The sequence below is a fragment of the Schistocerca nitens genome, chromosome 1 (genome assembly GCF_023898315.1).
Source record: "Schistocerca nitens isolate TAMUIC-IGC-003100 chromosome 1, iqSchNite1.1, whole genome shotgun sequence".
In the NCBI taxonomy this organism is placed as follows: domain Eukaryota; kingdom Metazoa; phylum Arthropoda; class Insecta; order Orthoptera; family Acrididae; genus Schistocerca; species Schistocerca nitens.
In genome coordinates, this window is record NC_064614.1 from 508,089,817 (window position 1) to 508,117,152 (window position 27,336).

Genomic DNA, 27,336 nt, shown 5'->3' on the forward strand with positions numbered 1-27,336 from the left:
TTCATTTTATTGTAGTTATTGTTTATAATTTTTTGCTTCGCTACAAATAACTTTATGATTGCAACACTAATGGAATGCAGCATGGTGCCACCCCACTAACAAATGATTTATGATAGAGATTCAAGAGGAGAGCTCTTGATGAAATAGCAATAAATAAATCTGCATTTATGATTAGCAAGAGACTTTATAGTGTATGTCGGAGGGTACTTAGTGCAGCATTGTCACTTCCCCTCATTCCTTTTCCCGTCGCGAACGGTGACAGGGAAGAAGGGCTGCTGATAAGTCTCCGTGTAAGCTCGAATCTTTCTACTGACCCCTTCATGGCGTTTGTGTGAGATATAATTAGATGTACGCTCTCTCTCAAAATTTTAACAGTAAACCACACCGTGTTGCATAACACATGTCTTGTACCGTCTGCCAATTGCGGTAGCCGAACATCTTGATGCTTTCGTGCTTAAGAAACGAATATGAGACGAAACGCACTACTCTTCTTCGGGTCCTCTCTATTTCCTCTTCAGTCTGATCTCGTAGGAGAACCAGATTGCCGAGTAACATTCAAGTATCGGTCGAACGTGGGTTGTGTAGCTACCGCCTTCGTGCGTGGACAGCTCTTCCTGATAACTCTTCCAATGAATCTGTTTGGGAACTGCACTACCTAAGAGCAGTTTTACGTTACCGTTCTACCTTAAATCGCTCCGTAGGCATAATCCTGGATATTTAATGGATGCGAAAGCTTCCAGTAACTGCCTGGTAATTGTGTAGTTATTCCATAACGAGTCTTTCCGGCTGTTTACTGGCAGTACGCTACATTTGTTTACGCTAACACCTGCCAATCGCTAACCTAGGAGTCGATTCACTATAGGTCGTGCTGCATTTGCCGCAATTTTTTAGCATTATGTATGTCGTACAACAGCATCATTATAAATACAGGTGGCGCACGATATGTGTTACCATTTTGTTTTTGAATATAAACTTTATTGTCAATACAATCTGAAAGGAACATATACTACAATGAAGAGCCGTCCATGGAGATTTGTTCTAACTCAGCACATGCTCTATATGTCCACCATTTCGTTTCCTAACTTCCTTCAAACGAACACTGAAGTTAGTGATTACCCTACGGCATATGTCTTCCGTAATTTCACTGCAAGCTTGAAGAATAAGTCTTCTGAGCTCCATTAAATCACGTGGACGTTTCGGGAAAATTTTTTCCTTTAGGCACCCCCAAAGAAAAAAGTCGCATGGATGGACGTCTGGACTATTGGAGTTTGTACACGAGCATTTCGCCATGCGGATTATTTCACTCAGGTTTCCAGGTCGCTTCAATGACGGACAAAATTGGTCCCCAATAGTCCAGACCTCAATTTTTCCCGAAACGTCCACGTGGTTTAATGGAGCTCAGAAGACTTATGCTTGAAGCTTGCAGTGAAATTACGGAAGACATATGCCGTAGGGTAATCACTAACTTCAGTGTTCGTTTGAAGGAAGTTAGGAAACGAAATGGTGGACATATAGAGCATGTGCTGAGTTAGAACAAATCTCCATGGACGGCTCTTCATTGTAGTATATGTTCCTTTCAGATTGTATTGACAATAAAGTTTATATTCAAAAACAAAATGGTAACACATATCGTGCGCCACCCTGTACATACCTGGGCAACCCAGGGTAACCAGCTAGTAAACAGATAGATTGCTTTTGAGAGCAGCGTACGTACGGGGAAGAGGAAGGCGAGGTGCTCCCAGTCGCCGAGGTGGCTGCCGAAGACCTGCGTGAGGGCGTGCGGGCAGAGCGCGGCGGGCAGCGGCAGCGGCAGGCCCCCGGCGGCGCACAGCCGCTTGCCCTGGCTCCACGGGAAGAACAGCCACACCGACACCTGCAGCTGCGCAGGCGCAGGCGCACGCCCGCACCTGCGGCCCACCGCGTACACCGGCACCGGCTGGCGCCACGGCTCCGTGCCGGACGTCAGCTCACTCGCGTCTGCCCGACCACACGTACCTCTACAGGACACGCCTCTTCCACAGCATATACGCACACATCTTAAAAATACAAGCAGCAGCCATGTGGAAAAAGCTTGCTCGGCTTTAATGGACACGACACAGGAAACCTGCTTGGCAGATTAAGCCTGTTTGCCGGACCAGGACTCGAAACAAGAACCTCACTTTTCGACTTACTGACTGAAACCTTTAGACACGACTCACGACCTAACATCACAGTGGCAATATTTCCCTCTCGTTTCTCCCAAACTTCAAATAAACTCTCCTTGGGTACGTTGCTGAACTAGTACTCGTGGAAGAAAGGATATTTCGCAAAAATGGCTTAGTAATAGCCTAGGGAGTCAATCCATACTCTGTTATGAAAACTTCTGGCACATTAAATGAATGCAGGACCGGAATTCGATACCCGGACCTATGTGAAGTTTGGAAGGTAGCAGAGAGGTACTGGCGGAAGTGTACAGTCGTGGACAAAACGAGCGAGACCCCTCGCCTTTTCGTTATGCTAATCCGCACAGCTTTAAAGTATGCTACACAGCATAATAGGCAAGGCGACGAAGTGCTACCAAAATACTATGCACACGCGTGAAATGGAAGAACTATCCGAACTTTGTCAGACTGTTTTCAATCTTGTCTAAGACTGTACTAATGCTGATTAGTGTGTTAAATACAACACGTAATTATACGATATAAATGAAAGAAGAAACGCTAATTAATATGAACTGTACTAATAAAAATGAATTTCAGCTTATCGAGATAACATAACTGTTTTAGTAAGACAAATTACCCCACATCGTTACGAATTAGCAAAATATTATGCGCATTCGATCGCGAAACGGTCTGTGTCAACGTTCAGACATGATTCAAAACAGTCTGACAAAGTTCGGATAGTTTTTCAATTTCACGACTATGCGCAGTATGTTGGTAGCACTTCGGCACCTTGTCTGTTATACTGTGTAGCAGACTTTAAAGCTGTGCGGATCAGCATAACGAAAAGGCGAGGGGTCTCGCTCGTTTTGTCCACGGCTGTACCCGTGAAAGGGGTCCGTAAGTAATGCCTGGATAGCTCAGTTAGTAAGAGAAGTAACTGGAAGTAAGTAAGTAAGGAAGGAAGGAAGATTAGAGTATAACGTACCGTTAACAGTGCGATCATGAGAGACGAAGCAGAAGCTCGGATTAGGAAAGGATGGACAAGGAAATCGGTGGTGCCCTTGTCAGGGGAACCATCACAACATTTGCCTCGAGTGATTTAGGGAAAGTACGGAAAATCTAAATCCGAATGGTCGGATAACGGTTTGAACCGTAGTCCTTCCGAAAGCCAGTCTAGCGAAAGAGCCGTAACTCACGATTGGAAACGTCCCGAGTTTGAGTCTTGGTCTGGCATAAAGATTTAATATGTCATTAAGTAAGCTGAAACTAAACAACACGGTAAAGCTAAAATAACTCCTACATATTGATGATCTGATTTTTTCAGAGAAGACGATTTATAAAAGGGAATTTGCGAATTAAATGAAATATGTCAGAATATAGCTTGAAAATTCCAGGTAGTAAATCTAAGTTAATGGCGTTTTGTGGAAAACATTCAACTACGATAGTCCATAGTAATAATGAAATGAAAAAAAAACAATGGAGAAAGTAAAATATTTCAAGTATCTTGAATATAAAATATTGTATGAACACGAAGAAGGCATGCAGATTAATTTGAAAAGACTTCGAAGTATCTGTAGAACAATTCATACAACTTCAAAGCACAAAAAAAGGAAAGCAATGCGACTCAAATTTTATAAAACAGTTGCACTGCCAACGGTTTATATGGAAGGGAATGGTGGGTACTGAATGAACGACTAGAAAAACAAATCTAGCACAAGGAATAGAAATGAGATTTTATAGAGTGGTGAAGGAATGTAAGAGAATAGCTGAAGTACCAAATGCAGATATTCTGAAGAAGTTGAAAATTCTGAGTGTGAGACAAAAATGGTTGATAACAAACAGAAATGGAATGAACATCATCAAGGAATGTATCCAGAGAGATTATTACATTAGATAAAGAACTTTAAACCAGAACGGGGAAGAGATCCTGGGAGACGGAGAAAAATATGGGTACCGTAACAGGCCATTGTTGACCTAATACGGAAAGCGCATACGAAGAAGAATAAGTTTCAAAACAGCATCCAGTCCGCTGCTGAGTGAAAGAGGCATGCTAAGGCATGGTACGCCTTAGAACTTGCCCCAACGCTTCGACAAAGTTACACAATATTATTCTGGCCGTCGTCTGGCACCGCTCGCCTCATTGGTTCGCCGACCATTGCATCCGCGTAACACTCAGCACATTTCTCCACCAGTTAGTCGTCAAGCAACTGAAATGCTTCATTTCATGATAGTGAATTAACTTTTTTTTCTAGAAATCATGCCTCGTGAGCGAAAGTGATGCGATAAACTGGGGCAGTCCGAAAGTAACCAAACGAAACAGACTAGGAAAAATTTCATCACCTACGTGAAGAACTAAAGAATGTTAGCATAATTTTTTAGTTTCAGGGAAGAAATATTTAAGTATATCCTTTACAGCTCTTGGACATACGAGTGCGAAATGATACCATCTGATAAATATCTGTCTTTAAGAATGAAGCAAGCAAGGCACATAGCTGTAAAATATTTCAACCCGAACATACTTTTGTCAACGAGAATTATGGTATCAGTGCAGCGTATTCTATTAGAGAGAAATATATGGCATTGTTTTACAAAAATGAAATGTAAGAAAGAGACTATAAATTCCATTTGAGTAGCTTGAGAGTGTTAGCTTGAAATTTGCATAATGTTACAGATTTTGTAGACAATACTAAACGTACAGTTTATGTCACATTTGCTTATACTTATTACTTGTAAAATTATGCTACATATACATTAAATACCTGATTTCTGGATCTCTGTCTTCCCTTGATTTCATTCAGCTTGCATTTGCTCCGTGTTTCCCGGCCTTTTCCACGAATACGTCCGTCTCTTGTAATTCTTCAATAGTGTATTTGGCAATACAAGCCGAAATCTATTGTAGAGCTCAGTTAATCTTTCTGTTCTCTCATTCCAACTACCGATCCCACGTATTTACTTATATCTCTCTTCTGTTTGTCCCCCTACTAAAGCATTTCAATCCCCTTTGATTATTAGATTTTCATCTTTCTTTACATACTGAATTATTCATTCAATTTCCTCATATATTCTCCCTGTCTCTTTATCTTCTGCTTGTGACGTGGCACGTATACCTGAATTTTTGTTGTTGGCGTCTATTTGGTGTTGTTTCTGATAAGAATAATCTCACCAATGAACCGTCAATAGTAGCTCACTCTTTGCCCTACTTTCCTGTTCATAACGAATTCGACTCCTGTCATACTATTTTCCGCTGTTGGTATTACACTGCATTCATATCACCAGGAACCGTAATTTTGATTCCATATCCGTTCACTGACGCCAACTATATCTAGATTGAGCCTCTTCATATTCTTTTCCGACTTTCTAGTTTCTCTACAACACTCAAGCTTCTGCCATTCCAAGCTACGACTCGTAGAATGTTACCCTTTCGCTGGTTTTTAATTTTTTTTCCCAACAGTCACCTCCCCCTTGACAGACTCCTTCCGGAGATCCGAATGGGCGATTAAGTCCGAATGATTTGGTGGAGCTCTCCACGCCAATCTATCTTCTGTAAATGTCTTTATCTGTACATAGCTACTGAAACTTACATTCATTTGAATTTGCTTACTATAGTCAATCCTTCATCTCCATCTGCTATCCCCCCCCCCCCCCACCGCCCCTCCAATGGCACTTCTCTCCGTTACCATATCAACCATTTCGCAAGGCGTCAGGATGTGTCTTGTCAATCGGTGCTTTGTTTTAGCCATGTTGTGAAATAAGGATTTTTCTTCCCTTATTCTGTTCCGTAACTCGCAGCAGGTCCTTGATTAATCCTCTCATCCTCAGCATTCTCCTGTAGCACCACATTTCAGACTCTTCTATTCTTTGCTTGTCTGTACTGTTTATATTCCTGGTTTCCTTCCGTACGAGTCAACAACAGTGCAATAAAAAGATGCAGCCATTTATGTCACATATTTTGATAGTCGCAAACTCACTCATGAAAACCTACAGGGTACCTCGAGAAATCAAGAAATTTGGCAAGAAGAAAGGTTTCTTAGTAAGAGCAAAGGTAAAAAATCCGAAAATTGTGAATATGTAATTATATCACACGAAAAAGTACTTTTTTGTCATTTGTAATCTGTATGTCTGTCTGTCTGTTTAGCCCCCCTTTTCTCAGGAAAGGGTAGAAGTATCATGATGAAATTTGTGCCACGTGCTAAGGTCTATAATATCTTCGTGGTGCAATAAATATAAAAGTCAACGAAACAAAAAGATACGGCTATTTATATCACATATTTTGATTGTTGCAGACTCACCTATTAAAACCTGTAAGGCACTTCCCACTGTGTACTTTCATGAAATTTGACAAGAAGCAGGTAACACAGCACAAGTCAAGGCAAAAAATAAGAAAATTGTTAAGTTTTAATCACATGTTTTTTAATTTGTTGTCCGACTTCAGACTTGAAATTAAAACAGTCTCGAAAGTCGTCGAGTCCCTGGGACCGATATCTTACCAGTATCAATGTCAGTAACAGGAAAAAATCTTGGAATCCTCGATTTCCGGAACGGGTGGACTGCCTATACTCACAAGTTTCTACAGAACCCTCAATGTGCAGGTCCTATTCGCACCTGGCCAATTTTTTTTACTACTACTACTACTACTACTACTACGGCAACGGCCTTGCCGCAGTGGATACACCGGTTCCCCCGAGATCGCCGTAGTTAAGCGCTGTCGGGCGTGGTCGGCACTTGGATGGGTGACCATCCAGGCCGCTATGCGCGGTTGTCATTTTTCGGCGTGCATGCAACCTCGTGATGCCAATTGAGGAGCTACTCGATGCCAGTTGAGGAGCTACTCGACCGAATAGTAGCGGCTTCGGTCAAGCATACCATCATAACGACCGGGAGAGCGGTGTGCTGACCCCACGCCCCTCCTATCCGCATCCTCCACCGAGGATGACACGGCGGTCGGATGGTCCCCGTAGGCCACTCGTGGCCTGACGAAGGAGTGCTTATTATTATACTACTACTATTACCACTACTGCTTTCAGTTATTTTGTTACGTAAATGTAGGCTACTACCTAAAGTATCTTACTTAGTAATCTCTTTCCCTCAGGAACGTCTGAGTTAAATCGACTACATTCCGTTGCCCTTGTTACAGTTTTCTTCATGATGATCTTGTAAATTTCCGAGACATTTCGTCCCTCGCAGAATTACAGCATCATCAGCAAACCTCAAAGTTTGTATTTCCTCTTCCTGAAATTTCATTTCTCAGTTCCTTCTTGGCTGCCTTTGTTGCTCACTCAATATACAGACTTAATAACATGCTGATAGCCCACAACCCTGTCTCACTCCCCTCTCAGCTACCGCATTCGTTTCATATCCTTCGACTTTTATAATGGCAATCTGGCCTTTGTACAAGTCATAAATAACCTTCCGATCCCCGAATTTCACCCCTAATAATTTCAGATTTTCAAAAGTATATTCGAGTCAGTGTTGTCAAACTCTTTTTTTTTGTTTTCCTTCTTTTTCCTTTTTGTTAGCCTTCCTTCAGGCTACCTTTTAAAATAATTTTTAGGGTCAGTGTTGCTTTTTTGTGTTCCTACAATTCTTTCTGCAGTCATCCGCCAATATTGGTTCTCTAAATTTTCTCGATTGTATTTCGCAAAAACATCGTCGTCCCCCTTCCACGGATTCCATGCTCCTAATATTCGTGTGTTGATCGAACCTTCGGTAACAAATTTAGCTGCACGCCACCGAATTGCTGCGACATCTTCCTTTAATACAATTTGGTGAGGATCCCAAACAGTCGAGGAGTACTCAGTAATGGATTGCGCTTGTGTTCTATACGCGATCTCCTTCATAAATGAGCTACACATTTCTACAATTATCCCTATAAACCGAAGTCGAGCATTCGGCTGCCCTACTTACCGACCTCACGCATTCGTTCCATCTCATAATGCGTTGCAACGTTCCGCTTAGATATTTAATGAATGTGGCTGTGTCTCAGGCAGCTCACTGCCAACGCTGTATTTGTACGATGCAGAATTATTTTTCCTATTCTTCGGCATTAAGTTAGGAGGAGCATCTGAAAAGTTCGGCGAATGTTCTCAGAAAATAAAGGAAACGAGAGTTAAAAAAAAAATGCTTTGCTGGTCTTTAAAATAAACACCATGAGCTACAACACACTTCTGACATCGGTTTTAAAGATGTTGGTAACTGTCAACAAACTCTTCTTATGGAATCGCTCGAAGCACCGTTGTCTCACGCGTTCTTGGATATCCTCAACGTCTGCGAATATTCGTGAACAATAGTGATTACACTGTCTTTGCTTATCTTCTGCCCTTCTTCTCTCATGGTCAAAGACAGCCGTCGGTTATCCGCAGGCATCCATCGCACCAGTGTCAATGCAAAATGGAGGGCAAAATGGAACAACACGTTAATATGAAGTTTTGCTTCAAATTAGGGAAAACGGTGACGGAGACTCATGGAATGTAGCTGCAAGTGTCTGTTGCTGAAGCAATGAGTAAAAAGTGTATGCCTGAGTGGTTTAAACTCGTTAAAGGGGAAAAGGAGGAAGTCGAGAATGAACCGCATTCGGGTCAACACGCACAATCCTAGACAACATCGAAAATGGGCGACGAATGCTTGTGGATGATCGTCCGCTGTCACTGTGAATGAGAGCAGAAGAGCTGATGGTAAGTAAACACAGAGTGAGCACTATTCTTCTCGAACATTCGCAGACGGTGCGAACATCCATGAACGCATGACCGCAGTTTCCAACAGCTTTACAACAGATTTCATAGTGTGGTGTAGCTAATGAGGGTTACTTTGAAGAGCAGTGAAGGGATTTTCTTTGTAGCTCTTATCCCCTTCATTTTCTGAGATCGTTCACTGAACTTTTCAGACGCGCCTTGTATATTTTTCTACAGTTATAGAAAGCTGGCGTTTACCATGTGACGCAGTGACTTTATCAAGCACAAAACACACGTAGCAAGGCCAGACCAGCCCTCACCACAAAAGAAGGGAGGACAGTAAGTTTTGAACTCCATTAAAATTCCGAGTAAACGGATAGCTATCTCAGACCAATAGATTAATTAATTACCAATTCATCAAACTTAATCACTGGATTAATACTACTAAATTACTTTTCACAAGTCGACAGCCAGTACCAACATATTGTCTTTGCAGAGGACCATCAATTGTAAAGGTAGGACAAATTTAATCTTTCCCATTTAATTAATATAGAAGACGTCCAATGTGGCGAAATCTAGCTTGGTTTTATGCCGTTATTTCGAATTGTCGTTGAAGCCACGCGGTGGCGGAGGCACACGCAGTTCCCACGCGTTCTGAGAATTGGCGCCAGTTCAGGTCACCCACTTTGAGGGCCGCAACTCAGCCACTCCAGGCCACCAAGACAGCATGAATGGCTCTACCTGTCACCCCTGTTGGGTTGGGTACAACGATCTTTTCGTGTACCACGGAGGTGCACTGTAACTCATCGCCCGGGTCTTTAAATAACCTGGGGAGCCGCTCTCCGGCCCATTCCGTTACAGTTTCTAGGAACGTCAGCATCACGAGGTTTAGTGTACGGAAATTACCGCCAGTTAGTCACTAGTGCTTTCCATTACCTTGGGAACAGCCTAGGTTAGTTATCGGCGAACCACTCGTGATGTTTAGAGTTACTAAGCACATTTGAATTACAATGGTTGCGCTGTATCTGCGCCGCAAAATACTGTCTCCGCCCATCGACGTGTAGCATGGCAAGCTGCTTTCACCGATCCCTGTTAGTGTTAGCGTAAGCGTGACCCATGGTTAGTTTCTTCCGTTACAATGATACCCGTTATTCCATTTCTGTGCCCTCTCTGTGGACTGGTCTTTATTCTGAATACGGTTTTTTGTGTGAACTCGTGTACTTTCGGCTTGTGCTACAGCAAGTCTATTGTTCGCCCAGTGGCTACATTCTGTAAGTAATAATTTATGGAAACTTACGATGGGGCTACCTATGATTTATGTGTTCATTTTGGAATATATAGGTCTCCAGATTATCCCGAATGTCACTGTCCATAGCTTCCGTACTGCCCCTTATGTAGATCATTTCCTTACTAGGCGACGAAAGACCTGCTGTAAGAAACGAAGTCCAATGCCTGACATAGAAGATCCGTAGGTGAGTGATCTGCTAGTTGCTCCTTCGCTAATCTGCTACAGTTACTTTCACCAACACCCAAAGGCTACAGTCATATCACATAGAAATTATTCCTAAGTTATCTTCTATCGTCCTAAGTCACTCCAGCCTACCAGTCTCCAACCAGCTACCTTCAAGAACTAACACAAGTGTTGCAGGCATGTAAGAACTTCCTTACATCCTTAAATTTGCTTTCAAGTCACAACCAATGCAAGATTGTATTTGTGCTTGTGGAGTCACAGCTCATGTTCATGATGGGAATCAATTCTGGATGCGGAGAGATTTAATCTTTTAATATCCGTTATGTGATGAACGTCTCCGCAAAGTATCGAACTGGTGCGCAACGACGTAGCACTTTCCACTTCCTGCAGACTTACTGAGGAGAGAGTCCCTGGGCAGCAGGTAGAAGCCCCTGGAAGCGGCGCCTTGCGGCAGCTGGTCCTCCGGCAGTGCCCCCAGCCCGGGGTGCCAGGCGCGCATCCTGCCCAGGAACGCCTCTGCAGACGACGGCAAGAAGCGCTCCTGCTGTGACAGCCGGACAACCGGAGACCACCGCTGCGCCAGCCGGACAGCTACGCACACAACATCTTATCAGCACTTCGGCCACAAACCGGCAAGAAACAGCATTTCATTACCATGATTTACTTGCGACATACATGGGATGGACAAAAATCTGCAAAAACCAAAAACACGTTATCATGTCTAATACGGCGTAAGTAGTAAGTGGACCCGTTGAACGCAGTCGCAAATAGTTTAGTGATGTTCTTCATCTTCTTACAAAATCTTACTTTCTCACAAACTATTATTTTCTTATAAACTTCTATTTTCTTACAAACTTTTCTTATAAACTGCTAGGCTGCATACACTAGCCATTCACTTACTAAACGAATGCAAGCCGCAGAAAGCAAAAATTTTTAAAAAATTTCAGTTGAAATGCTATAATACGAATCATATGTCGAATTCATTTTACCATACACTGCTACATACATAAGTGTATCTTTCGGAATTTTATCATTAAAATTTGCACAAAACTTCATTGTAGTTTTCTTTTTAGCTAACACATTCATTATTCTAGACATATTTGTAACATAGGATAATTTTCAATAAAGCACGCGGGAAAAGCGAGGACTTAAATTTTTCTCTGCGAGCCCTCATTTCTCTTATTTTATCGTGATGATCATTTATCCCTTTGTAGGTGGCTGCCAACAGAATGTTTTCGAAATCGGAGGAGAAAACTGGTGATTGAAATTTCATGAGAAGATCCCGTCGCAACGAAAAACGCCTTTGTTTTAATGATTGCCACTCCAATTAACGTATCGTGTCTGTGACGCTATCTCCCCTATTTCGCGACAATACAAAACGAGCTGCCCTTCTTTGTACTTTTTCGATGTCATCCGTCAGTCCCACGTGATGCGGATCCCACACCGCACAGCAATACTCCAGAATAGGGCGGACAAGCGTAGTGTAAGCAGTCTCTTTGGTAGACCTGTTGCACCTTCTAAGTGTGCTGCCAATGAATCGCAGTCTTTGGTTTGCTCCACCCACATTACTATCTATGCGATCGTTCCAATTTAGGTTATTTGTAATTGAAATCCCTAAGTATTTAGCTGAATTTACAGCCTTCAGATTTGTGAGACTTATCGCGTAATAGAAATTTAGCTGATTTCTTTTAGTACTCATGTGAATAACTTCACACTTTTCTTTATTCAGTGTCAACTGACACTTTCCGCACCATACACATATATTATCTAAATCATTTTGTAAGCAGGATAGGCGGCGAACTTTTACAGATATGACGTCAGAATACAAAGCTGTTACACACAAAAGTGTTTGGAAGCACAACATACAGCGCACATTGACCAAGGGTCTCCAAAGCAGACGGCTCATACATGTTCTCTTGTTAACCTAGTGACATCGTCATTTACGACTCCTGTAGGAAAGGGATGATCAAGAATGGACCACAGGTCCATGCAAACGTATCGCCTGGTCAGATAAATCACGTTTCTTGTTAGACAAGGTCGATGGCCGTGTTCAGATACGCCATCATCCAAGGGGACGTCTGCTCGAAAGATGCACCGCGTCATGGACGCATGTCGGTAGGGGCAGTGTTATGCTATATGGTACATCCGTTTGGATTATTACAGCTGTGTACGTGAGCATTATCGCGGACCACCTACATCCCTTCATGCTTCATGTCTTCCCCGACAGCTATATCATCTTTCACAAGAACAACTGTCTGTGTCAGAAGGCTAGAATCGTGCTATAGTGGCTTGAGGAGTATGATAGTGAACTAACTTTGACGTAATGGCCACGAAATTTGCCTGGTCTGAACGCGATGGAGCACAGGTCGGAAGATATCGTGCGCCAGTCTTCCGCCCACAAACCACTTCCAGGAACTATATGACCTGTGTGTCGTGACCTGGTGTCATGTACCTCCAGAAACTTACCAACAACTTACCGAGACTATGCCATCCAGACTCGCTGTTGGATTGCTTTCCAAAAGTGAACCAACTCATTATTTAGCAGGTGATCCGGGAAGTAGGGACGAATATTAAAGTGCTGCAGAATACACAAAATTTGTTGAAAGTAACGTTAAGTAACTTCTTCCATTTATGCATGAAAAATTAAATGCTCCATATGACCACCAAAGGTCTCACAGCAACGAGCAGTGCGTTCAATGAAGTTCTAGATGACGCATTCATAGCTCTTTTAATTTCATCCTTCAATTAGTCTATTGTTTGTGGTTTGTTCATGTACACTTTTCATTTCACAAATCCCCACAAAAAAGTCACAAGTCATAAGATCGCATGATCTGGCAGGGCATTCCTGGTTGCCACGCAAAGAGATAATTTTTTGAGGAAGCTTTTCATTCAGAAGAGCAATGTTTTGATATAATACTTTGTATTGATACAATACTTTGCATTGTATCAAAACATGTGGTGTGTGCTAGAAATCTTTTCTGTGACAAATGTAAAGTGTTCAGCAAGAAAAAATTTACGTGTGCAACGATAAGAATGCAGTGGGAATATATTCACATCTGTTGGACGCATGTAATGAAAACAAACACTCCAAACCGACATTCCACGTAAGTCACATCCAATGAAAATCTGTAACGCAACCATCTGTGTGGCATGATTATAATTATGTATTATTTATATGTTAGGACAATTAATCTGTAAAAAAGTGTTGTAATGAAAGCATGAAAACCATCTGAAGATGAATCACAACGATTCGAAACCGGTAACGGTACCCTTTGAATAAAGGAACTGAAAGTAAATTTGTGGCTGGTTGCTGTCTCAACACCATTAGCATTTGTCTTTTAAAGTACTTCATATATTGTACACTATAATTTTATTCTGGTCTTCGAAATAGTCTTAGAGCTTCAAATGACTCCATTCCACCACTGCGCCCAGAAAAATTCACAACATATTCATAAATATGATTGATTCCTTCAAAACTACGACAGTATCTGTCAAACATTCAACCTCTGCTACCTTTCTGTTTTCGGGTGTATAACTGTGGCAACAGCAGCCAGTGATGGATGACCGCACCATCAACGTAGCCATCAGGGCACACTATTCGTTTTCAATGTTTCTTCATTGATAAAGCACTCATTTGAGCTAGGTTATCGATAAGTAACCGACTGTACTTTACAAATATTTGAGGTGATGGAAAATCCATGATAGCACACAGTTTGAGCCTCTCTTCTGCCTTGCACATCTCTTTCCAAACGCAAACCTAACAACTGAATTATAAATGCTTACTTTGATCAGACCTGATGAATATCAGTTTCTTGTTACACAGAAATTTGAAAAAATACCTGTAGCTTACGTAACACAGCTCTCCCGTCTTCTAACAGTTTTCGCACATAGTGCACACAAAACAGCATTTGTTACAACAGAAAGAACTCATTTCAACAATATTGGCTCACAGTCAGTGAGATTTCCTTGGTGAGAACTCTCAGAGGTATCATTTTTGGCCTTCAAGTACTTCAGCCTCTATCTTCAGACACTCAGCGTACTCGACATAATCGTCTTTCAATTTGTTGAAAAATGTGCTTACAGTGTAATTACTGTTTTGGCTAAATAAACCCGTTTCCAGAACCAAGACACACTTTAGGAGATATAGCAACTTTTGACGGTTCCAAGTTAGCAAAATCTTTAACCACGAAAAAACAATGTAGTCAAAATCAGATCGCACAAACAAAAAAATGTAACACTATAACAAGACACGTCTTTTAACACGGCTGCCAACTTGTGAAACAATGTCACATCTTATTCCAGAATTATGTTCACTTCCTACGGTTGACATGTAAAAGGAGCAGAGACGTGAGCGAAGCTTGCACGTCGCAACAGCTTTAAATCGGTTATTAAAGTAGTTCCCAATCGTAACGTAAGTTTTAAAACTAGTATTCAGTTCGCTTAGTGGTCAAACGCCCAAATCTGGTTTTTGTAAGTAAATTCACAAGCACACTTCTGCTGCTTTACTTGTTTAATTGACAGGGCACAATAGCATTCAGAACTTTTAAGCGTTTGTTCACACTCGTAAGTGACAAAGAACGAGACGGGCTGTTCTGTTCAGTGGGTACGGTCTTCAAGTACAGTTGGCACGGAGTGTTCAGGATAACGCATCTGCTATTGCGAAGGACAAAACGTATCGTACTCAAAATAGAGACTATCGAACAGAGCTCATCGAACTATCATGACTCAGGAGCTACATCCTCAGTTTAACAGATTCTGTCTTTCCTATAACAGAAGTTTTACTCGTAGAGAGAATTTTCTGCATGTTATTAGGAGGAATGATGAAACACATGCTGCTACTAATAGATAGCGAACGAGGGAACTATAAGTAAAACCATGAGACGCGCTTGCATTTGGGTCAACACACAGCTAGATGTAGCGGTTACTAACGACTTATACTTTGTCTGCAGAGAGCTGCGGTGAAACTCAGATCCTGGTCTCATTCCCATCTTGTCAAATTTAGCCGAACGTCTCGTCAACATTGCCATCTTCTAGCGCAATACTTTGTCCTATATTTTCCTTCCATCTGTTGTTTCTCTCGTGTTCAATCACAGTGACTCTGTAGAACGGCCTTTGTCTCATTCAGCTTTCTTCGGCTTATAGATTTATGACGTGAGGAACAGTTGCTTCAGACCGCAGTCACACTGAAGAAGACTTTTCAGAGAGGTCAGTACAAATAGACAATTATCTCTGGATGAGGAGTGACACACAGATAACAGCCATCCTATGTTTGACAACGTGTAGAAACTAAAATAGTGTATGATTGTAAGTATTTGTTTTATTTAGTGTACGATTTCAGTCACCCTGATCATCATTAGATTCAGCTGCCTCCTTGAAGCTAATAAAAGACGCAAATAAAATTTATAGTCGTGACAGGTATCGTCACATATCATAAAACATGATAATAAAAAAGCAAATAAAATGTATAGCCATAACTGGAATCATCACATGACATAAAATATGATAAAGTTATAATAAACACCCATGGTCCGTGGTGTAGGGCCGTCATTAGCACGCTGTGCTTACAGCTCCGACACAAACGGCTGAGAGCGTTCGGCTGCAGGCGACATTTCTATTAACTTCAAGGAGACACATCATCCTGTTGATTATCGTAACTGTCGAAAAATGGCTCTGAGCACTATGGGACTCAACTACTGTGGTTATCAGTCCCCTAGAACTTAGAACTACTTAAACCTAACTAACCTAAGGACATCACACACATCCATGCCCGAGGCAGGATTCGAACCTGCGACCGTAGCAGTCGCACGGTTCCGGACTGCGCGCCTAGAACCGCGAGACCACCGCGGCCGGCGTAACTGTCGAAACCGATCACTGAATAAAACAAATACCTACAATCATAGACCGTTTTGGTTTCTACCTTTATCTCTGTTGTTAATACATGGCGTGTGACTCAGTTATGACCTTTAGTACGATACAAGCTGTATCTCCGGATGAAATTAGATACAGCTTCTCGTAAATATAGAAAGCAGCGCCTTCTAGCTAAGGATGGTGAATATATGGAGCTCTCACGTTGCCATTGTACGGAAATCGTAACAAAAGCAAATTTCCATATCTTACCTCCCAACTGTTGTGGATGGCTGTAAACAGTGTTTACAAAGAGGATTTCTTTAACTGTTTTGTCAAGAATAAATCTAAAAATGATCATATATAATCTGAAACTATCGTTCTTAAACATGGGATGGACGAATCATCAGTAACAGAGACTTGTGCTGTCACTATCGAAGAGGAACGGAATTTAATCTAGGACACAGGCTCTGTATTTGTATTGATAAGAACAGCACTATACAAAAACCGCTTCTATTTGTCTGTATTCTGATACCCCCGGTATTCAAACCAGGTATCTCTGGAAGGAACAACATGTCATTATCACTATTTAGCGCTGACAGACATGGAAGCACTGTGCGAAAACTAAAGATTCACTTACGCTAGAGACTTTTTATCGAAATACATTCCGTGTCGTACACAGAGGGTTCGGTGTTATCGAATCTGATAATCGCGTTTGAGCGTAAAAAACGATGGCGACAGATAGATATTAGCGTTTCAACAAGAACTTTTTGTTTCGAAGAGACATATTCCTTCTATTCAATCCGAAAATAGTGTGATCGTGTTGGTGAGCGTATTTGACCTTCATTGTTCATTGTATGCTGTATTCCATTGCCGTTTTCCCTTCCAGCGTCATCTGCGAAATGACGTGAGATCCTTTCTGTTTATCCTGCTATTAGTTATTCAGAAGCGTTTCTCAGTCTCGACTATAGTGACCTTCTTCTCACAGCCACAACCGTCAAACAAAAAAATCTACATACATACGCTGATCAGCCAGAGCACCATAATCACCTGCCTAATAGCGGTATGTCCACCTTTGGCATGGATAACAGCGGAGAGGCGTCGTGGCATGGAAGCAGTGAGGCCTTGGCACGCCGTTGGAAGGAGTTGGCTCCACATTTGCACACAAAATTCACCTAGTTCCCGTAAATTCTGGGTAGGGGCGATACGTTCTGGCGTCATGTTAAATCACATGGATCGCGTTCAGATCTGACAAGTTGGGGGGGGGGGGGGCAGGGTCACATCAAGTGGAACTTGCCACAGTTTTCCTCGAACCACTCCATCAGACTCCTGGCTTGTGACATAGCGCATTATCTTGTTGAAAAATGCCACCGCCGTCGAGAAATATGCTTGTCATGAAGGGGTGTACGTGGTCTACAACCAACGTACGATACTCCGCAGGCGTTATGGTGCCTTGCACGAGCTCCACTGGACCCATGGACGCCAACATGAATATTCCCCAGAGCATAATGGACCCGAACCACCGACAGCTTGTCTGCGTTCCGCAGTACAGGCGTCAAGGAGCTGTTCCCCTGGTAGACGACGGATTTGCACACTCCAATCGGCATAGTGAATCCCGAGGATTCATCAGACCATGCAAGGCTCTGCCACTGCGCCAACGTCCAGTGCCGATGATCACGAACCGATTTCAGGCGCAGTTGCCGATGTCGTGGTGTTACCATCGGTTCACGCATGGGTCGTCGGCTACAGAGTTCCATCGTTAGGAGTGTTCGGGGCACTGTGTGTTCAGACACACTTGTACTCTACCCAGCATTAACGTCTGATGTTAGTTCAGCCACAGTTCGCCACCTATCTTGTTTTACCAGTCTGCCCAACCTACGACGTCCATCACCTGTAATGATTGGCGGCCGCCCAATACCACAACGTCTGGACGTTGTTTCACCTTGGTTCTCCACATGTTGAAGGCACTCATCACAGCTCTCCTCGAACACCCGACGAGTCTGTTTCCGAAATGTTCGTGCCGAGCCTCCGAGCCATCACAACCTGCCCTCTGTCAAATTCAGATAGATCGTGCGACTTTCCATTCTACACACGGACACTACTCTAACTGATACTACATGTATCGTGTGTGTGTGTCTGACTAGCAGTCATTCATCGCCAGATGACGTTGTGATCGCATTGACGGGTTTATATATATATATATAGCAGGTCGGTGGTCATAATGTTCTGGCTGATAAGTGTATGATTTAATATTCCAGTTAGTAAACGGGACAAGAAAATATGTTTGAAAACTTTGTAGCCTTCATGATGGGCTGTGCAGGCTATGAATTATGCTTAGGTCAACGAGAGAATATAGAGGCTTAAGATTTACGACATAAAACATGGTATTTAAATAATGATACTCTTCATCGAATTACAGAATATGAATTTTTCTATTCAGTTGCGAAGAAACGAAGTTAAGTTTGTATTTCAAACTGCAGAGGATCCTTGAAGTTACCTTGCTTTTGCGAGAATGACAGTTATTCGCATCTGATTGTTGGTTATAGTGTCTACTCTCTAAACTGTAACTGGTGAACCCTGTCTGCAAATGGACCGATGGCCTCGAGAACTATATGTGGTGGATCGGTGTACGATTAAGTGAGAAACCGTTCCTCACCGGTTATTGACTGGAAATGGTTATATTGAGCCACCTGCAGACTATTCGTAGCCATTGATGAACTTCGTGTTCTCGAAAGATTGAATTTTTATGGATGCCAATGCGCCATGTCTCCGGGTCGCAATTGTTTGCGACTGGTTTGAAGGTCATTTTGGACAATTCGAGCGAATAATTTGACCACCCAAATCGCTCGACATGAATCCCGTCGAACTTTTATGGGAGATAATCGAGAGTTCAGTTCGTACACAAAATCCTGCACCGGCAACAATTTCGCAATTATGGACGGTTATAGAGGCAGCATGGATCAGTATTTCTGCAGGGGAGTTTCAACGACTTTTGAGTCCATGGCACGTCGAGTCGCTGTACTACACCGGGCAAAAGGAGGCCCAGTACGATATTGGGCAGTAGTACGAAGTAGTGTCCTATGAATAAAAGAACTTAATTGCATGCATCGCACTTATATTTTGACTTGAGCCGTTTGTAGTAGAAACATGGCCACGAGTAAATGAATTAGTGATAGTTACGTGGTAGCATGTGGCGCACCCTTTCGTTGAAATTACGGCGGCTCCACGAGTCATGGAAAGCGCTGGGAGGTCATCCTAATGCATGCCCACTCAACCGGCACCCACAGCTCAGGGAGACTGCTCGAAGATAGATCCATGATGCGTGCAGTTTTCTCGGTCGTGTCCCACACTTGGTGAATGGTGAATACGACCAAGGGCGGGTGATAATAGCGCGATCTTCTAACACCTTAAGTTCCCGTATTGTTCGTCGGTAAGAGACGTTGGTAAACGTGTCAGCCGTTCCATTTCATCCCGTGCAAGCACTCACACACGAAAAACTTCCACGTGCCCCTGGTTGGACGAGAGCTTTACGTATGACCTTCTTCGTGGATGTATCATACTTGCTCCTCCAACGAATCTCACAATAGCATCATACTTCTCCACAATAAGACCTACATAGTCGTTACACAACGAACTGTTACCAACGTATACCGATGAATAGTTGATGGTCTTGACCAATCAATAATGATTTGTTTCCATGATATCCCGTCGTTTATCCTATTTATGCGTGTTATTACACTACTGTCAATTAAAATTGCTACACCACGAAGATGACGTGCTACAGACGCGAAATTTAACAGACAGCAAGAAGATGCTGTGATATGCAAATGATTACCTTTTCAGAGCATTTACACAAGGTTGGCGTCGGTGGTGGCACCTACAACGTGCTGACATGAGGAAGTTTCCACCCGATTTCTCATACACTAACAGCAGATGACCGGCGTTGCCTGGTGAAACGTTTTTGTGATGCCTCGTGTGAGGAGGAAAAATGCGTGCCATCACGTTTCCGACTTTGATAAAGGTCGGATTGTAACCTATCGCGATTGCGGTTTATCGTATCGCGACATTGCTGCTCCAATGACTGTTAGCCAAATATGGAACCGGTGGGTTCAGGAGGGTAATACGGAACGCCGTGCTGGATCCCAACGGCCTCGTATCACTAGCAGTCGAGACGACAGGCATCTTATCCACATGGCTTTAACGGATCGTGCAGCCACGTCTCGATCCCTGAGTCAACAGATGGGGACGTTTGCAAGACAACAACCAAATGCACGAACAGTTCGACGACGTTTGCAGCAGCATGGACTATCAGCTCGGGGACCATGGCTGCGGTTACCCTTGACGCTGCATCACAGACAGGAGCGCCAGCGATGGTGTACTCAACTACGAACCTGGGTGCACGAATTGCAAAACGCCATTTTTTCGGATGAATCCAGGTTCTGTTTACAGCATCATGATGGTCGCATTCGTGTTTGGCGACATCGCGGTGAACGCACATTGGAAGCGTGTATTCGTCATCGCCAAACTGGCGTATCACCCGGCGTGATGGTATGGGGTGCCATTGGTTACACGTCTCGGTCAGCTCTTGTTGGCATTGACGGCACTTTGAACAGTAGACGCTACATTTCAGATGTGTTAAGACCCGTGACTCTATCCTTCATTCGATCCCTGCGAAACCATACATTTCAGCAGGATAATGCACGACCGCATGTTGCAGGTCCTGTGCGGGCCTTTCTGGATACAGAAAATGTTCGACTGCTGCCCTGGCCACCACATTCTCCAAATCTCTCACCAATTGAAAACGTCTGGTCAATGGTGGCCGAGCAACTGGTTCGTCACAATACACCAGTTACTACTCGTGATGAACTGTGGTATCGTGTTGAAGCTGCATGGGCAGCTGTACATGTACACCCCTTCCAAGCTCTGTTTGACTCAATGCCCAGGCGTATCAAGGCCGTTATTACGGCCAGAGGTGGTTGTTCAGGGTACTGATTTTTCAGGATCTATGCACCCAAACTGCTTGGAAATGTAATCACATGTCAGTTCTAGTATAATATATTTGTCCAATGAATACCCGTTTATCATCTGCATTTCTTCTTGGTGTAGCAATTTTAATGGCCAGTAGTGTAGTAAAATTTCATTCTCTGCAAGTCTCTGCGCCTTTCTGAATTTCGCAACATCGTTCTATCATTGTGACCTCCTTTTAGCGACTGCGTTTCCCGCGAGGACCATCACACTCCCCTGAAGAACACTTGTCGTTACTGGTATTTGTGGCGGAGTCTCTCCGTTGAGGACGACGCCCTGACTTTTATTTAGTAAGCAGTCCTCAATCTAATGACCTAGCAAGGTGGCACAGTGCTCAGCACACTGGACTCTTATTCGGGAGAACGGCGATTCAGATCCCTGTCTCGCCATCCAGATTTAAGTTTTCCAAGATTTTCCTATAACGCTCCAGGCAAAGGCCTGGATGGTTCTTTTCATGAGGGCCCGTCGATTTCCTTCACCTTCCTTTCGTAATCAGATCTGGTGCTCCATCTCCAAATACCGCGCCGTCGACGGAAAGTTAAACCCAAATCTTCTTTCTTTTCCTTCGATCCAATCAGTATGCACCCGTGCGGAGTTGCATCAAATGGTTTCCAAAGGTCAGGAAACACGACACCAAGTCGAGCACTGTTACTTACAGCCTTCTATATATCATGCGCGTGCAATACGGCTTGGGTCTCACGCAATCACTGCCTGTCGAATCTACGAGTAGTTTAATTTGGAAGAAGCCTTCGAAAATATGCGGAGATGTTTGAGAACTTTAAGCTGTCCGTCTGTTGATGAATTTTTTTCTGTTATTTGCGGACGTGTATTATTTCCACCACGTGCTGTGCTGCCGCTACATTCGCAGCCAGAAGTAGCGACTATTTTCAGCGAACACGGAAGCCATCGGCGCGTGCCACATGCGCTGCGCTAGTGTGACGTCACGCTTCCGTGGTAATGTATTCGGTCACGCATTCCGGCGAAAGTCCCTTTGCGATGCGCCTGGAGTGTAATTTGGAAGTCTGTCGCACCAGCACTCGCACAGCTTGTGTATCTTATTTGCTCCTACTAATGGCTCATGGCTTACATGAGAAGCTGCGTATGGCTATACCGTTCACTTATTTTACGAGACCGAATCAAATGACACAGTGGACAATGCACCGAACTTATACTGAGAAGGACCAGCCTTCCAATCCACATCCATTAATCCTTATCCCTCGCATTACCAAGCGGGTATTCTGGCTACCCCAGGTTGGTTTTTTCCCTATAATAATGTTATCTGAAGGGCCACATGCCTGTGGTTTCATGACTTCGTACTAAAATGATTGATGTTGAATTCACTCTCACGACTGTCTAATTTTTTTGGCTTTATCATTGTTATTCAAGTCATTTATTGGTGGGGTTGTGAGACTACCCCACTTGGTATGAAACTTCTTATTTTCTTATTTGTAGGAAAAGAAGATTTTGGAAAATATATCTGTCATTCATCTTCTTTGTTGAGTTTTGCCTTTTTTTGTTATTGTTGCTGGTTACTATTGTTGAGTTGAATTTGACGTTCACTGTTGAGCTGACATTACACGAGTCAGTATTTCATCTGCAAGTAAGGATGTCCAAAGGACTTTCTAGGGAAGAGATCATGGAAATTCTATACTATTCTGATGTCAGTGACGATGAAAATGGATGGGACAGTGATAATGAACTGAATGAATATATGGAACCTCTTGACAAAGACCATATCATAGCATCAGATGAAGCTGATGATGAAATATCAGAAGATACTACACATTCACGTGAACGAGTAGAAGAAGAAGAAGAAGAAGAAGACAAAGACACTGGAGATTTGTTTGTTTCTAGAAGTGGACTACAATTTTCTAGTGAACCACCAAAAGGTGGACGGCGTCGACGTCACAACATTTTGAACGTAACAGCTCGCCCAGTGAATGATGGAAAAACAATCAAAACAATAACAGTCATTTTTATTATTTATCTCGCCGGAAATCGTGAACATCATTGTAGAAGAAACGAACAGGGAAGCCAAACGAGTAATTTCTTTGTGGAATGCAGCTCATTCTTCGAACAAAACGACATGGAGAGATATAAATGCAACAGAAGTGTACGCTGTATTAGCAATTCTAATAGGAGCTGCTCTAACTCATGGACATCGCACAAGTGCTTCCGATCTGTGGGGAGGTAATGTTGCCTTTCGGCAACCATTCTTTTCTGTTGCCATGTCAAGAAACCGATTTTTGTCTGTAGTGAAATTCTTGCGATTTGACAACAGAGACACAAGAGCACAGAGAATTGAAGAAACCAAAGGCAAGCTACAAGCCATCAGGGTAGTGTTTGGCAAATTTCAGTCCAACTTGTGCAAGAACTTCTATCAATATGAATACGTGATTATTGATGAACGATTAACAACGTACCGAGGAAACTGCCCTTTAAAGGTTTATATGAAGAGCAAACCCGGCAAGTATGGCATTAAAATTTGGGTTTGTGCTGATGTGAAGACATGTTACTTATTACGGATCCAAATTTACACAGGAATGGTGGACAATACTCGGTAAGTGAATCAAGGACAGAGTTGTTTTGGATCTGATGGAACCATTTCTGAATAACTTTCATGGTGTAACAACTGATAATTTTTTCACCAGTTTTCCATTGGCTGCTGAACTACTAAAACTAAACACGACATTGGTTGGTACCTTGCGTTCCAATAAGAAAGAGATTCCGAAGGAATTCTTGCCAAACAGAAAGAGAGAAGTTCACTCTTCAATGTTTGGCTTCACAAATGACTTGACTCTAGTTCCCTATGTTCCAAAGAATGGAAAGGCAGTAATACTACTCTCTACTCAGCATAATGAGAGACAAGTGAGTGGTGAAGAAAGTGAACACAAACCCGAAATCATACTGCACTACAACAAAACCAAAGGTGCTGTAAATGATGGGGACAAAATGACAAAAGAATACAGTTGTGTTAGAGGAACGAGGCGGTGGCCACTAAGAATCTTCATGGAAATGATAGATATTGCAGCACTGAATGCATATATTCTGTACACTCAAGGATTTCCTGAATGGCAGAAGAATAACCGAAGCCGACGTAAACTCTTCACGACTGAACTGACATTTGGACTCAGCAAAGGCAGCATGGAAGAAAGAGCCGAAAATATCAACGGTCTTCATAAAGTTGTACGAGATGCACTGAAAGCTTGTGGCATTGCAATTCCTACAGCAGTGATCCAGATAAAGTGTTCAAGATACCAACGCCACAACGATGTCAAGATTGCAAGAGAAACGAAGATCGGAAAACAAGATTCTGTTGTGTAACATGCAAGAAACCTGTTTGTAATATACACAGAGAAGAAACTGTTACTGTGAAGTGCATGCAGTGGAAAAATGTTCTTGACTGAAAAGTTGAAAAAAGTCTTGTGTTATTTTACTGCAGTGACTGTTGAGGTACACAGATTATTTTCTGTTCGTTGAGTACTGAATTTAGTGAAAGATATAAAAAAAAATGTTTGTACTTTGTATTTGTGATCTGATTAAATACTCTAATAACCTGAAAAGCTGTTTTTCAATACTAAATAAACCCATTCAGTGGTAATAACGAAATATGAGAACAAATATTACAATAAAACACAAAAAGAGAGGTGTGAGAAAGCTTGGTAACGGGAGGGTTACTGACGCTTTTCCTTGAATAACATTAAGGAAACACCAAACTGATACCTTTAACTATGGAATTGTCGATTGCTCAGCTACTGCTCTGGCTATAGCTACTGCCCTGTCAACTGGTATTTGACAGCACATGATTCACTAATTAAGTTTGGAGAACATTATTATATTATCGTGAACACGAATTATCTGTTATTCAAAGTATTTATTCATTTGCCTAGGAAAGGAATCAAAACAAACCTTTATGCACATTCTGAAACCTACTACTTCGGTCGCATAATCAAGCACACACCCGTCTTCATGCTTCCCGTAGCACTATGAACAAATCGATAAAAAATAGCCGTATATGAAAAACGAGCAAGAGAATAGCATTGATCATATTATCAGAGAGGGCGTCGTGCTGAGTAGCATCAGACAGTGATTTATGGAGAATTCTGCTTACTTCTGAGTTACCAACGACGCCACACACATCAAAGCCGGATGTAGTGAGAGCCGGATTCAGGAATGCGTTTTATACCTATTTACTCGATAAGTATATATCGACATCGGCTATTTCTGCTGAAACCGTACACAATAGAAATTATACAGTGTGTTCGGTATTTTGTAGACCATGAGCACAAGAAGCTATTTCTTTGACAACTCAATGTCAAAAATGTGTGCTGTAAAACCGTGCTCCATTCATATTTTTTTCTGGAAAACGTATTGAAGAACGTAAGTTACCAATGGAGACAACATAATTATTGTGCAATTTATGACCATAATCTACTTTATACTGCATTTCTTCAAATGGCTCTGAGCACTATGGGACTAAACAGCTATGGTCATCAGTCCCCTAGAACTTAGAACTACTTAAACCTAACTAACCTAAGGACAGCACGCAACACCCAGCCATGACGAGGCAGAGAAAATCCCTGACCCCGCCGGGAATCGAACCCGGGAACCCGGGCGTGGGAAGCGAGAACGCTACCGCACGACCACGAGATGCGGGCTGCATTTCTTCCTCAGTAATTGGCACGTAATTCAGTTTCTGCAATGGGATGATATCTAAACCCAAGGAACAGCGAACCGTATTGAATAAATTAAAAATCATTCACAGTAAGACTCTGAAACGTCCGTTCGTTCCATCCTCTGAGATACCGTGACAGCACGGGACTTCTCTCGCGCGTTATCGCCTAATCGCCTGTAACCCACACGTTGCTAGGTAGCCCATGTGTGGCGCAAACAGAAATTATGCGACGTATAGCACCGCTGATCCACAAGGAAACGTTTATCGGCGGGCACGGAACAAACCTTGGCATCATTACACTTATGAAACTGGCTTGTCCGTCTCACTTTGACTCTCGAAGAAAAAGTTAAAGCAGTCACTAGTAGAATGCCAGTAATAAAAGTCCCGTAGCGATCTACTTGCATTCACAAAGATTGCAAGAATCGACCACTGTACTGGACAACGTACACCGCCAACATTCAATACATTGCCTCCAGTTGGCGTCACTGCAACTTCCACACGTGATCTCCACAAAGACGCAACAGGTCACTCCGAAATACTTTTACTAAAACGGCTCTGAGCACTATGGGACTAAACTTCTAAGGTCATCAGTCCCCTAGAACTTAGAACTACTTAAACCTAACTAACCTAAGGACATCACAACATCCATGCCCGAGGCAGGATTCGAACCTGCGACCGTAGCGGCCGCGCGGTTCCAGACTGTAGCGCCTTTAACCGCTTGGCCACCCCGGCCGGCCGAAACACTTTTACTCTTCAGGGAAATAGATACAATTTTAACATTAATGAAACCTCACCAGGTTGTCACTTTCACTCTCTTCAGCTGTTAAATGGCTCCACGATCTAATGCAGGCATCTTCCCATCAACCGTATACCAAGACGCAACTCTCCAACAAAAAGTCGCAGAAACATTGATCACATTTAAAGGCCGTCTATAGGAAAGCAATTCAGAATCCATGAAAGTCTTCCATTCCGCAAGAATAATTTTGTCGATCATCGTGGACCACTAATTTTCGACATCGCGAAACAGAAACACTATCAACAGCAGGACCTACAGGACCAATAACTTGTCTCCAATATCCAGGGCTGCCTAACAACTAACAATTCCCGTAATTGCTTAAACTTTCCTGCCACTCAGACAAGTAGTTTCCCAACCAAGAAGCCTCAGGAGCATAATGCAGTCATTATCATTAGTTATGCGCATTTCCCGCAAATTTCCCTTTCTCCGGAAAGTGCTCCTTCCTGCCAGGACTTCTCGCAAGTTGATTTCCAAATGAAGAAGTATCTGAAATTATGGAAACTCTCTAGTCCTTAAGCGGGGCAAATAGTCTACGGCATTCGAAATGCACTGGAAATCTTAATCTTAAGGCTGTATTTGAACACGGCTCGCACTGTTCGAATAGTTTACGTCATAGTTCGGAAAATCTCGGGTTTTTCGTTTTGGTCTTCTGAACGGCCTGTGATCTGGTGACGTTTGTTGGTACTATCACAGCGATCTGTCTTAACGTTTTTAAT

The 27,336-nt window shown here is 42.7% G+C and overlaps 1 protein-coding gene across 1 annotated transcript in view; it reads right to left on the reverse strand.

The window, feature by feature from the left end:
* LOC126257374 (uncharacterized) overlaps nucleotides 1–27,336 on the reverse strand; it is a 98,694-nt gene that overhangs the window by 52,906 nt on the left and 18,452 nt on the right. The window contains exons 2-3 of the mRNA XM_049955562.1: nucleotides 10,677–10,871; nucleotides 1,715–1,977 (exon numbers count right to left, since the gene is read on the reverse strand). Coding sequence (XP_049811519.1) covers nucleotides 1,715–1,977; nucleotides 10,677–10,871 — 458 coding nt within the window. The remainder of the gene's footprint in view (nucleotides 1–1,714; nucleotides 1,978–10,676; nucleotides 10,872–27,336) is intronic.